General features: G+C 43.0%; 1 protein-coding gene across 1 annotated transcript in view; it reads left to right on the top strand.

The window, feature by feature from the left end:
- The window catches only part of LOC139386046 (protein turtle homolog B-like), a 67,540-nt gene that overhangs the window by 29,934 nt on the left and 22,894 nt on the right, over window positions 1-14,712 (top strand). The window contains exons 4-6 of the mRNA XM_071131459.1: window positions 7,963-8,114; window positions 11,315-11,432; window positions 14,250-14,394. Of these exons, the coding sequence (XP_070987560.1) occupies window positions 7,963-8,114; window positions 11,315-11,432; window positions 14,250-14,394 (415 nt within the window). The remainder of the gene's footprint in view (window positions 1-7,962; window positions 8,115-11,314; window positions 11,433-14,249; window positions 14,395-14,712) is intronic.

The raw sequence follows: 14,712 nt of genomic DNA, 5'->3' as shown, positions 1-14,712 counted from the left end.
CGTGTCAGCTCACACAGCTGCAGTAACTTCAGAGACAAATAGTCTTAAGGGGATCTCTTGGTGCCTTGAGGGAAAATTGTTGTTGGGTTGCGGATGGAAAGTAGAGTACAGTAAACAGTAAAGGGCTAAATATATGCTGCAATTTGATAAAAATGCATGATGATCCTTTCGTGCTGTAAGTAGTAGTCCTCAGGGAAAAGACGCTCTCTCTCCCACTCTGGCTGGCTCTGTACTGTAAATGTTAATTTCCTCTGAAATCTGCTCATAAAGGGAAATCAAAGAAAAACGGTATAAAACTATGCAGTCTTCCAGGGAGCGGGAGAAAGAGAGATGGTGAGAATGAGGGAGAAATAGAGGAAGGCAGAGAATCAGAGTGAGGAGGGGAGAGAAGGAGAGATGTCGGGGAGCAGGTCTAAGGAGGCCATCTGCTCGTGTGGAAAGGTCTACAAAGGGGAGTGGTGTGAATACAGAAGCAACTGAATCCCGGAATTAAGAAGACGTGAAAATGATGAAAGTAGGGCGAGAACGTGATGCTCGACTTGGCTTTTTGTAGAACATCTCCTAAATTCCCCACTTGGTGACACGTACTGATGTGTTGTAACTGATAATGGGCGGAAAGAATTCCCCTGTCACCCAATCCGCTCACAGTAAATGCCACCTCCTGTTTGCCACCTACTTAGTGTAAATTAATGTTAGGTCATCTAAACCACATTATAGATGTGAATCAAAGATGTAGACCTGTTCATAGAAAATAATCTACACCACATTCCACAATATGGTTACCCATAAAGCACACTTGCATTGTAAATCACTACAAAAACCAGAGCTGGTTGCTTAATGTGCTGAAATTAATATACTGTAGTAACATTACAGAACGACAATACCCAAATAAGTAATTGAGAGAATGCATACAACAGCTGTTAAAGAGATCGAACAGGATCTTAAGCACATTCGTAACATGTCATACGATCCAGCAGGACATAACATATAATACGATCCAGCAGGACATAATATATCATACGATCCAGCAGTGCGTAACATATCATACGATCCAGCAGTACGTAACATATCATACGATCCAGCAGTACGTAACATATCATACGATCCAGCAGGACGTAACATATAATACGATCCAGCAGGACCTAATATATCATACGATCCAGCAGTGCGTAACATATCATACGATCCAGCAGTACGTAACATATCATACGATCCAGCAGGACGTAACATATCATACGATCCAGCAGGACGTAACATATCATACGATCCAGCAGGACGTAACATATCATACGATCCAGCAGGACGTAACATATCATACGAAATTGAAAATGGAAATGGATGATGTTGTGCCCAATTGTTCACAATTTTAGGGGATCCATTTTGGCACGTGAGCGCTAAAATTAGTGGTTGAAAGTTCCTTAATGGTAGTCTCTGGTAGCCTCTATACAGGAGTACTGTGCAGTGAGGGGCCAAGATGGAGAGGCAGATCTCTAGAGATGCTAATTTGTGTGTTTGTTTACTCCACACCAGGTGTGTGTTCAATTAGAAGTGAAGACAAGACTCCCATCGGCTAGCCATGACCCACTTTGGTAGAGAGAGTGTGATCATCTCTTCAGCTAAATTCAGTTAAGTTTTATTGTCACATGCAGAAGTGCAGTGAAATGCTTAACTTAAGAGCTCTACCCAACAGTGCAGTAATCAATGTCTAAAATAATATAGCTAATAAAAAAATGAAAAATAGAATATACACTATCGTTCAAAAGTTTGGGGTCACTTAGAAATGTCCTTGTTTTTGAAAGAAAAGCAAAACATTTTGTCCATTAAAATAACATCAAATTTATCAGAAATACAGTGAAGACATTGTCAATGTTGTAAATGACTATTGTAGCTGGAAATGGCAGATTTTTATGGAATATCTACATAGGCTTACAGAGGCCCATTATCAGCACCCATCACTCCTGTGTTCCAATGGCACTTTGTGTTAGCTAATCCAAATGTATCATTTTAAAAGGCTAATTGATCATTAGAAAACCCTTTTGCAATTATGTTAGCACAGCTGAAAACTGTTGTGCCGATTAAAGAAGCAATAAAACTGGCCTTCTTTAGACTAGTTGAGTATCTGGAGCATCAGCATTTGTGGGATCGATTACAGACTCAAAATGGCCAGAAACAAAGACCTTTCTTCTGAAACTTGTCAAATGTTTCGGGTAGCCTTCCACAAGCTTCCCACAATAAGTTGGGTGACTTTTGGCCCATTCCTCCTGACAGAGCTGGTGTAACTGAGTCAGGTTTCTAGGCCTCGTTGCTCGCACACACTTTTTCAGTTCTGCCCACACATTTTCTATGGGATTGAGGTCAACTTGGTGATGGCCACTCCAATACCTTGACTTTGCTGTCCTTAAGCCAATTTGCCACAACTTTGGAAGAATGCTTGGTGTCATTGTCCATTTGGAAGACCCATTTGCGACCAAACTTTAACTTCCTGACTGATATCTTGAGATGTTGCTTCAATATATCCACATCATTTTCCCTCATGATGCCATCTATTTTGTGAAGTGCACCAGTCCCTCCTGCAGCAAAGCACCCCCACAACATGATGCTGCCACCCCTGTGCTTCACGGTTGGGATAGTGTTCTTCGGCTTGCAAGCCTCCCTCTTTTTCCTCCAAACATAACGATGGTCATTATGGCCAAACAGTTCTATTTTTGTTTCATCAGACCAGAGGACAGTTCTCCAAAAAGTATGATCTTTGTCCCAATGTGCAGTTGCAAACCGTTGTCTGGCTTTTTTTATGGCGGTTTTGGAGCAGTGGCTTCTTCCTTGCTGAGCGGCCTTTCAAGTTATGTCGATATAGGACTCCTTTTACTGTGGGTATAGATACTTTTGTACCTGTTTCTGGGATTGATTTGCACTTTTCGCACCAAAGTATGTTCATCTCTAGTAGACAGAACGCGTCTCCTTACTGAGCATTATGATGGCTGCGTGGTCCTATGGTGTTTATACTTGCATACTATTGTTTGTACAGATGACTGTGGTTTCTTCAGGCGTCTAGAAATTGCTCCCAAGGATGAACCAGACTTGTGGAGGTCTACATTTTTTGGGGGACTGATTTCTTTTGATTTTCCCATGATGTCAAGCAAAGCGGCACTGAGTTTGAAGGTAGGCCTTGAAATACATCCACAGGTGCACCTCCAATTGACTCAAATGATGTCAATTAGCCTATCAGAAGCTTCTAAAGCCATGACATCATTTTCTAGAATTATCCAAGCTGTTTAAAGGCACAGTCAACTTAGTGTATGTACACTTCTGACCCACTGGAATTGTCATACAGTGAATTAAAAGTGAAATAATCTGTCTGTAAACAATTGTTGGAAAAATTACTTTTTTCATGAATAAAGTAGTCCTATAGTTTGTTACCAAGAAATTTGTGGAGTGGTTGAAAAACGAGTTTTAATGACTCCAACCTAAGTGTTTGTAAACTTCCGACTTCAACTGTATATACAGGGTCAGTGCCAATAACACATGTACAATGTGCAGGTGTACTGGAATATTTTGAGGTAGATATGTACATGTAGGCGGGGGATTTAGGAGAAAGTTACTTGTACCAGGTTAAATAATAATACTAATAGTAAACAATATGGCAGCAGCATAAGTGGTGGGTATGTGTGTGCGTGGTGTTGAGTGTCTGTGTGTAAGTGTTTGGGTGTTAGTGTGAGTGTGTGTGTTTGTGAGAGTGTCATTGTAGGCGTGATAGGCAGATATACATGTAAACAGGGGTGAAAAGTGACTGTTAGCAGGAATATATTCCCTCCACAATCACCCAACCTCAACCCAATTGAGATTGTTTGGGATGAGTTGGACCACAGAGTGAAGGAAAAGCAGCCAACAAGTTCTCAGCATATGTGGGAACTCCTTCAAGACAGTTGGAATAGCATTCCAGGTGAAGCTGGTTGACAGAATGCCAAGAGTGTGCAAAGCTGTCATCAAGGCAAAGGGTGGCTACTTTGAAGAATCTGAAATATAAAATATATATTTTGACTTTTTTGGTTACTACATGATTCCATATGTGTTATTTCATAGTTTTGATGTCTTCACTATTATTCTACAATGTAGAAAATTGTAAAAATAAAGGAAACCCATTGAATGAGTAGGTGTGTCCAAACTTTTGACTGGTACTGTATAAATACTTATGGTAATAACTAGTGGTAATATATACAGTGCCTTCTGAAAGTATTCCTATCCCTTGACGTATTCCACATTGTGTTGTGTTACAGCCTGAATTCAAAAATGATTACATATAGTTTATTTCTCACCAATCTACACACAATACCCCATAAAGACAAAATGAAAACATGTTTTTAGATATTTTAGCAAATGTATTAAAAATGATAGACAAAAATATTGAGTCAATACTTTGTAGATTCACCTTTGGCAGCAATTACAGCTGTGAGTCTTTCTGGGTAAGTCGCTAAGAGCTTTCAGCACCTGGCTTGTGCAACGTTTTCCCATTATTCTTTTCAGTATTCTTCAAGCTCTGTCAAGCTCTGTTGTTGATCATTGCTAGACAACCCTTTTCAGGTCTTGCCATAGATTTTCAAGTAGATTTAAGTCAGAACTGTAACTCAGTCACACAGGAGCACTGTCTTCTTGGTAAGCAACTCCAGTGTAGATTTTGCCTGGTATTTTAGGTTATTGTCCTGCTGAAAGGGGAATTCATCTCCCAGTGTCTGGTGGAAAGCAGACAATCAGGTTTTCCTCTATTATTTTGCCTGTGCTTAGCCCCATTCAATTGATTTTTTATCCTAAAAAACTCCCCAGTCCTTAACGATTACAAGCATACCCATAACATGATGCAGCCACTACTATGGTACTCAGTGACGTTTGGATTTTTGCCAAATATAACACTTTGTATTCAGGACAAGAAGTTATTTGCTTTGCCACATTTATTGCAGTATTATTTTAGTGCGTTGTTGCAAACAAGATGCATGTTTTGGAATATTTTTTTTCTGTACAGGCTTACTTCTTTTCACTCTGTCAATCATGTTATTATTGTGGAGTAATTACAATGTTGTTGATCCAATGTTGTTGATCCAGTTTTCTCCTATCACATCCATTAACACTGTAATTGTTTTAAAGTCACCATTGTCCTTATGGTGAAATTCCATTGAGTTAGGAAGGATGCCTGCATATTTGTAGTAACTTGGTGTATTGTTACACCATTCAAAGTGTAATTAATAACTTCACCATGCTCACAGGGATATTCAATGTCTGCTTTTTACACTTGTACCCATCTACCAATTGTTGCCCTTCTCTGTGAGGCATTGGAAAACCTCCCTGGTCTTGGTGGTTGAATCTGTGTTTGAAATTTACTGCTCGGATGAGGGACCTTACAGTTAATTGTAAACTCAGCAAAAAAATAAATGTTACTTTTTCAGGACCCTGTCTTTCAAAGTTAATTTGGTTAAAACACTGTTTCCCATGCTTGTTCAATGAACCATAAACAATAAATGAACATGCATCGTGGAACGGTCGCTAAGACACTAACAGCTTACAGACGGTAGGCAATTAAGGTCACAGTTATGAAAACTTAGGACACTAAAGAGGCCTTTCTACTGACTCTGAAAAACACCAAAAGAAAGATGCCCAGGGTCCCTTCATCTGCGTGAATGTACCTTAGGCATGCTGCAAAGAGGCATGAGGACTGAAGATGTGGCCAGGGCAATAAATTGCGATGTCCGTACTGTGAGACGTCTAAGACAGCGCTACAGGGAGACAGGACGGACATCTGATCATCCCCGCAGTGGCAGACCACGTGTATCAACACCTGTACAAGATCGTTACATCCGAACATCACACCTGTGGGACAGGTACAAGATGGCAACAACAACTGCCCGCAATAGGCTGAGAGAGGCTGGACTGAGGGCTTGTAGACCTGTTGTATGGCAGGTCCTCACCAGACACCACCGACAACAATGTTGCCTATGGGCACAAACCCACCATCGCTGGACCAGACAGGACTGGCAAAAAAGTGCTCTTCACTGACAAGTTACCAGGGGTGATGGTCGGATTTGCGTTTATCGTCGAAGGAATGAGCATTACACCGAGGCCTGTACTCTGGAGCGTGATCACTTTTGAGGTGGAGGGTCTGTCATGGTCTTGGGCGGTGTGTCACAGCATCATTGGACTGTGCTTGTTGTCATTGCAGGCAATCTCAATGCTGTGCTTTACAGGGGAGACATCCTCCTCCCTCATGTGGTACCCTTCCTGCAGGCTCATCCTGACATGACCCTCCAGCATGACAATACCACCAGCCATACTGCTCGTTCTGTGAGTGATTTCCTGCAAGACAGGAATGTCAGTGTTCTGCCATGGCAAGCGAAGAGCCCGGATCTTAATCCCATTGAGCACTTCTGGGACCTTTTGGGTCGGAGGGTGAGGGCTAGGGCCATTCCCCCCAGAAATGTCCGGGAACTTGCAGGTGCCTTGGTGGAAGAGTGGGGTAACATCTCACAGCAAAAACTGGCAAATCTGGTGCAGTCCATGAGGAGGAGATGCACTGCAGTACTTAATGCAGCTGGTGGCCACACCAGATACTGACTGTTACTTTTGATTTGACACCCCCTTTGTTCAGGGACAAATTATTCAATTTCTGTTAGTCACATGACTGTGGAACTTGTTCAGTTTATGTCTCAGCTGTTGAATCGTATGTTCTAACAAATATTACGTTTGCTGAAAATAAACTCAGTTGACAGTGAGAGGAATTTTTTTGCTGAGTTTATGTGTGAGGCACAGCGATGAGGTAGTCATTCAGCAATGATGTTTAACACTATTATTACACACAGAGTGAGTCCATGCAACATTATGTGACTTAAGCACATTTCTACTCCTGAATTTATTTAAGCTTTCCATACCAAGGGGGTTGAATAGTTATTGACTCAAGGCATTTCAGTTTTTCATTTTTTATTAATTGGCCAAAATATTGAAAAACATAATTCCACTTTGACATTATGGGATATTGTGTGTAGACCAGTGACAAAATAAATCTAAATGTTATTCAGCCTGTAACACAACAACATTTTGAACAAATCTAAGGAAATGGATACTTTCGAAAGGCACTGTACATGTGAACAGGAGTAGTAGTGACAAGTAGCAGGATAAAATAGATAGACACTAATAAAATAGATAGGTAATAGTAATCAATAGTCAATGAACGGCAACATAGTGGTAGGAATAAATCAAATCAATAATAATTTTAGCAGCAGCGTAGGTGTGAGGGAGAGTAGTATTTGTTAACCATTTAACAGTCTTATGGCCAGGGGATAGAAGCTGTATAGGAGTTTGTTGGTCTGAGCCTTGATGCACCTGTACTGTTTGCCGGACGGGAGCAAGGAGAACAGTCCATGTCTCGGGTGGCTGGAGTCTTTGGCAATTGTTGGGGCCTTTCTCAGACACCGCCTGGCATGTACGTCCTGAATAGAACAATGCTGCTGCCGTTTAGAACCAGAGTTACATTGAGATATCAAGTGCAGTTGACTCATGAGACGTAGCGTAGCAGCTAGTTAGCTTGAAATAGATGATAAACCCATAAGGATATTAGTGATGCCAAGGAACAGCTGTGCAGTATGCCTTAATGATTGGTTTATTAGTGGCTGTATTCTGTTAGATGGTTGTGATGTGATGCTCTTCACTGGGTTTATAGAGAGCAGATTAGGTTATCATTGCCTATATTGAAAAGGGAACACATTTTTTAAATTTGAGTAAATTTGAGAGATTTATCAATGTGTATTTGATTTATAACAGTCATCCTGGTTAGAGATGAATGGACATAAAACACTTGTGATAGGCTTTTTATTTAAGACTATGCCACATCTTGAAAATTCCCAACTTTTTAATACCTTCAAGAAATTAAGATATTCTCAGTGAATCAAAAATATGCTAATGGTGTTTTTTCTTTTCCCAAAGCCCCTCCCACTTTTACGACCACGCCCCCACAGTATGTGGAGGCCAAGGAGGGGGGCAGCACACTGCTGACTTGCTCCGCCCAGGGAAACCCCAAACCAATGATCAGCTGGCTGAGGGAGGGGGAGGAGCTTGCAACCAGTGGAAAATACACGGTAAGCCAAAATGGACAACAAATGTGCTGTATCCTTGGGCTAGAAATACATGGCCTTTAAACCTTGAATCAGCAGTGAAATGGTCTGTGGAAATGAAACATGCTAGCCATTTCCTCCAGGTCAATATTGGATTTGTCAGTTTTCTAGGGCTGCCATGACATTCTTTGATATTTAGGGAAATGAGCCTTGAAGGTATGTGGATTCCAGATAATTTAGCCTTGGAGACATTCAGATGTGACGTTAAAATCTTAGATATTATACCTGTCTTGCGTGCTTAAGACCAGCCCCACCCCACTGCTTCTGAAGATGTCACTGCTCCTGATGTTTGTTTGTTTTGCTATGGAACAAAAGTACAGTAAGCACTGAACAGGATGGAAATATTCAGAACAACTGAACAGGATGGAAATATTCAGAACAACTGAACAGGATGGAAATATTCAGAACAACTGAAAAGGATGGAAATATTCAGAACAACTGAACAGGATGGAAATATTCAGAACAACTGAACAGTATGCATGTTCCTCTATCTGGGTACTCAGGCTAAGCTGTAGATATACCGTAAAAGCTTTCACAGACGCCAAATCATTCTCTACACTATTTTGGTGGCAATACAGTAGGTTGTTAAAACGTGCGTTTTCATCTATCTGGGTACTCACACTGGCTGTAGATAAGCCTATACAGCCTGTTTCATAACTCATGTTCAAGTAAGAAGGCAGTCTATAGGTGTGGTTGTGTGTGCTGGTGAAATTTTCTGCACACACCACCATCTCTCTGCGTATACGTAAGACTGCACCCAGATTGCAGATCCGCATCCAGATTGCAGATCGAGAAGCCCTTAATTGGACTGTCTGGCATGTCTGTGATTGGCCAGGAGCGTCTGTCATTCAGGCTGCGGAAGGCCTGCAGAGGGCAGGTCCCTGAGGGGAGGAAGAACAGTCTAGGCGTGTCAAGCCACGACTGCACCCCCTCTCTCATTTGTCATGTTTTGCGTTAGTGTTCCAGTTCTCTTTAAGGAAGCCTGTGAACCATAGACAACCCCCTCTTTTACCCCTCGCTCACCCCTCCCTACACTCAGATGTTTCAAATGGAGTAAATCCTTGAGCTAGCTGAAGGCTTGCTGAAGGGTGCACCTAACATTTGGACTTGATATGTGATGTACAGGAAGTGACAGCTCACCTCATTCCTATGTCATTGTGTCTGTCACTCAGCTGGCCCTCTGTCTTATCCCTCTCTCACCTCTCTCTCGCTCACCCATCTCTCATCCCTCTCTCTCGCTCACCCCTCTCTCATCCCTCTCACTCACCCATCTCTCATCACTCTCTCTCGCTCACCCATCTCTCATCCCTCTCTCTCGCTCACCCATCTCTCATCCCTCTCTCTCTCACCCCTCTCTCATTCCTCTCACTCACCCCTCTCTCATCCCTCTCACTCACCCCTCTCTCATCCCTCTCTCTCACTCCTCTCTAACCCCTCTCTCATCCCTCTCTCACCCCCTCTCATCCCTCTCTCACCCCTCTCTCATCCCTCTCTCTCACTCCTCTCTCATCCATCTCTCACCCCTATCTCACCCCTCTTTCATCCCTCACTCACTCCTCTCTCACCCCTCTCTCACTCCTCTCTCACTCCTTTCAACCCTCTCTCATCCCTCTCTTACCCCTCTCAGGCTCCCACACCACAGCCTCATCAAAGGTCAGAGTGGAGGAGCCCAGGGCTTTAACATGTTTGCAATAGTAAACGATTGGAAGACTTCCTCATCCATTATTAATCCCCTCCTAATGCATCAATATTACATTACTCTTAATATGAATGTTATACTAAACATGAATATCAACAGTGAGCCAAGTGCCTCACATCTAAACCATGCTTTGATGCAGTCAGCATTTAGGCGCATTGGTAGTGAGGGTGGAATATGTTTATGATTTGTTTGAACCCTCAAATTGTTTTTGATTTCCATGTGGTTGGTTTGCTGTGAGAGGAAACTGGAAAAACGTTTCTATTCCCAACCAAGCAATAATCTATACATTTTAGGACTCCCTTTGTAGTAAAGAGATAGTGGTAATGTTTGCGCTCCATGGATGGTGTCCTTGAGGACTTGGTAGGGAATGTCAGGAATGTGACAGTGGAGAGAAGAGGAGGAATCATGGTCATCATCTCAGCACCCCCTGTTGTTTGAGGTCCCACACATGAATCAATGTGTCCACCTCCTCCTCCACCTTCGTCTCCTCATCCTCCCCTCCCCATCTGCCTTCCCTATAGCTATAGAAACGACCTGCTGACTATTACACTGCTGCAAGTGTAGTGTAGTTTACTGTGTCATAACTGTGGCCCATCTATGCGTGTTTGTCCTGCAGTGGAGTGGGATTAAAAGGGAGTTCTACCTCAGCTGGGCTGACCCAAGGCAGGATGGACCACTGTGTGGGTGTGTTTAGTGGCTGCTAAACTCTCTTGACTGAAAGGTTTGAGAGACAGATGAATAGGTATAATCCCAGAGGTTTAACAGATTCCCTACCATTGGCTTGAATGAACAGGGCTACAGCTGTGTGCATCCTGAATGGACAGAACCCAGCAACCCTACTGCATCATTTACAAGGGTATTTTTATTAGGTTGGGTTATTGTGTTCCCTCCCTGCTTATTGGTTCCTGTCAGCGTCCTCCTCGGCAGAGGGGAGAGGAAATACAGGCGCACAGTGAGACGTTTCCCAGGTTACCGCTTGGAGAGATTAGCCTCACATCACAACCAAAGTTAATTAGAGAATATCCTCATCCCCAGGCTATTACGCACAGTGCATATAAGCCTGGGATATCAACCACTCAAAGTTTTCCTTAGTGGCAGTGACTATAGAATTCTATGGGTGTGACCTCCTGAGTTTCTCCCGGCTCTCTGTATTGGCTCACGAAGACCAAGTTTGATGCATTGGTCCACCAGACTCTTCGCGCATTTGGACGGAAGTATCTGGGAACGAGATTAATTAGAGAATTACATGATGATGAGTTTAGGCTTTACAGTATTGGTTGTATGCTCTCTATATTAATACCTCTGTGCACAGACCTACCCACCGACTCACAGAGCGAAAGACATTCCTACCAAAGACAGACAACCTCAATCCTGCCTTGATTTTGGTGTGCAATTTCTCTAGGTTACACTTATAAATACCATCTCTGTATGTTTGCTCTGTCTCTCACAAATATGTCCACCCTAGGTGCATGATGGGAGTCTGACGGTGCTGGGGATCACTCGGGACGACAGAGGGGCGTATACGTGTCGAGCCTTCAGCGACCAGGGAGAGGTACTCCACACCACCCGTCTGCTGGTCCAAGGTAACAGGGCAACGGTCACATTGTAATGTCACAGATGGGTGTAACTTCAGAGGTTGTTATGGTGGTGTGAGGGAGAAATCATGATTTTTCCCTACTGAGATGCACATTGATTACTGAGGATGAGTTTTGAGGAGAAGGTTCCTAGGACAATTGCTGGCTGAATACTGAAAGAACAGTTTGTCCTGACTGTCTGAATAATCCCTAATCTGAGAATCTTTATGCTATTTTTGCCTTACACATTCTATTAAACATCTATTACACGCCTACAGCTATGCAGTACAGTGTCTAGATTGTGTTTAAGATAGAGAAATGAAGTCCTGCCGCTATCTACTTAATAAGTATCTGTTTTCTGCCTTTGTCACAGTATGCAGGGATAGTGTTTGATTTTATCAGTGTGGTAGTATGCTTTCGTCTGTATCAGTCAATACTCTTAAGTCCTCTGGTGACCTAGTCTGTGGCTGCTGCTGCTGGTGGTGGTGTGTGTGTGTATATCACTGTCTGTCTGAGGCATTCGTCACTGTCTGTCTCCGGTCCATTAACCAGGCTCTCTCTCGGCTAGACAGACACAGACACAGATCTGGGGTCTGCTCTGCTCAGATAAATGGATCTGATACAGGCTTCCTCCACTTCCTGCCTCTGCCTCACTCTACATCAAACACACACACACACTCTCCCTCTCTCTCTCTCTCTCTCTCTCTCTCTCTCTCTCTCTCTCTCTCTCTCCTCTCTCTCTCTCTCTCTCTCTCTCTCTCTCTCTCTCTCTCTCTCCCTCTCTCTCTCTCTCTCTCTCTCTCTCTCTCTCTCTCTCTCTCTCTCTCTCTCTCTCTCTCTCTCTCTCTCTCTCTCTCTCTCTCTCCCTCTCTCTCTCTCTCTCTCTCTCTCTCTCTCTCTCTCTCTCTCTCTCTCTCTCTCCCTCTCTCTCTCTCTCTCTCTCTCTCTCTCTCTCTCTCTCTCTCTCTCTCTCTCTCTCTCTCTCTCTCTCTCTCTCTCTCTCTCTCTCTCTCTCTCTCTCTCTCTCTCTCTCTCTCTCTCTCTCTCTCTCCCTCTCTCTCTCTCTATCAAAACAAGCACCGGATGAGTTAACAGGCTGTATATTACAGCCGATGGAGCAGGTTGGTTTTATGGTAGGCTTGTTACGTTTGATGGTGGGATAAAGATGTGTCAATTTCAGTCAATGTGCAAGTGTCTAAAAGGAATATGGGCAAGAAGTGCTTGGTTACATCTTGGATTTACTCTACTGACCCCTCTAAATACACACACTGCATGCACATGCCTGATAATACATGAAGGTGAGGGGAAAGTTTTGAATGAGGGTCTGACTGAAACATCCTCAAAAGCTCATATGTGTCTTAGATGGTTTCAATAAATACAAATCCAGAGTGAATTGGAATAAATCTAAGATATCATGATACCAGCAATATTGCAGCCTGTTTTTGTTTTTCACTACGGAGTATTCATCCATAAGCAGGCTCTGTGGAAATGTGCCAGTGAAGTTGTCTAAAGCTCTCTGAGCAATTACAAGTAGCCATCGGAGGAGTCGTGATTCTCACTCAAATATCTGTTTTTATTTGTTCTGTGACTTAACCACTCTTTCAGTAGTCCCTCCTGGTGTATAAAAGCCATTCAGTGTGTATTTAGGAAATAACCAGGAGGCTTGTAGCTGGGCCCACTTATAAAAGACAGCTTACGTTTCACTGTCTGTAATATAGTACAGAGAGATAGAGAGCAGAGCAGCAACCTCAGAGCACTGAGTGTTCATGCTGTGGAGGCATCTGCAAGTCTGGCAACCAAGTCTGTGGCTCAAGTTACAATATGCCTGCTTACTGTATCTCATAGACTACTAGAGAGAAGCCTGTGCCAGGGGTCTACTGTACCTATGTAACAATAAACAGACGCTGTGTGAATGGGTCATAAGATAAGCATTTGAGTATCCATATCTACACTGAACAAAAATATGAACACAGCATGTAAAGTGTTGGTCCCATGTTTCATGAACTGAAATAAAAGATCCCAGAAATGTTCCATCGAACAAAAAACGTATTTCTCAAAAATGTTGTGCACAAATTTGTTTACATCCCTGTTAGTGAGAATTTGTCCTTTGCCAAGATAATCCATCCACCTGACAGGTGTGGCATATCAAGAAGTTGATTAAACAGCATGATCATTACACAGGTGCACCTTGTGCTCTGGACAATAAAAGGCCACTATAATGTGTGCAGTTTTGTCACACAACACAATGCCACCGATGTCTCAAGTTTTGAGGGAGCATACAATTGCTGTGCTGACTGCAAGAATGTCCAACAGAGCTGTTGCCAGAGAATTTAATGTTAATTTCTCTACCATAAGCCAATGTCATTTTAGATAATTTGTCAGTACTGTATGTCCAACCGGCCTCACAACCAGAGACCACGTGTAAACACGCCAGCCCATGACCACCTGCGGGATTGTCTGAGACCAGCCACCCGGATAGCTGATGAAACTCTGGGTTTGCACAACCAAAGAATTTCTACACAAACTGTCAGACACCATCTAAGGGAAGCTCATCTGCGTTCCCCTTGTCCTCACCAGGGTCCTGACCTGACTGCAGTTCGGAATCGTAACCGACTTCAGTGGGCAAATACTCACCTTCGATGGCCACTGGCACGATGGAGAAGTGTGCTCTTCACAGATGAATATCGGTTTCAATTGTACCGATTGACTGATTTCCTTATATGAATTGTAACTCAGTAAAATCTATTAAATTGTTGGATGTTGTGTTCCTATTTTTGTTCAGTCTATGTTTTGTTGTACACTAAAAGCCTTGTTTGATTCCTGTAGGGCCACCGTATATTAAGTCACCACCAGAGAACATCACTGTCAACATATCCCAGAATGCACGCTTCACCTGTCAAGCAGAGGCGTATCCTGGAAACCTGACCTACACCTGGTTTTGGGAGGAAGATAACGTCTACTTCACTAAGAAGTAAAGTTATAATCGAGATCATGTTTCTGTATGTTTGTGTACCTTCCCTTTGGTCTTTGAGTCTTTTCCACCCTGTGATCTTAAAGTATTGTGTACAGTGTCTTGTTGTATTTGAGTATTCCAGACCCTGTCCTGGTGTTGTGAATTTGAATGTGTGTGTGTGTTTTGGTGTGTGTGTGTGTATGTGTGTGCATGCCTACATGTCTGCGTGCCTGTGGGACTGTGTGTGTGTGTATGTGTGTGCGTGCCTACATGTCTGCGTGCCTGTGTGTGTGTGTGTGTGTGTGTGTGTGTGTGTGTGTGTGTGTGTGTGTGTGT

The sequence above is a fragment of the Oncorhynchus clarkii genome, chromosome 27, assembly GCF_045791955.1.
Source record: "Oncorhynchus clarkii lewisi isolate Uvic-CL-2024 chromosome 27, UVic_Ocla_1.0, whole genome shotgun sequence".
NCBI classification, from domain to species: domain Eukaryota; kingdom Metazoa; phylum Chordata; class Actinopteri; order Salmoniformes; family Salmonidae; genus Oncorhynchus; species Oncorhynchus clarkii.
The sequence above is the reverse complement of the archived record's forward strand: the minus strand, read 5'-3'. Positions and strand labels throughout refer to the sequence as shown.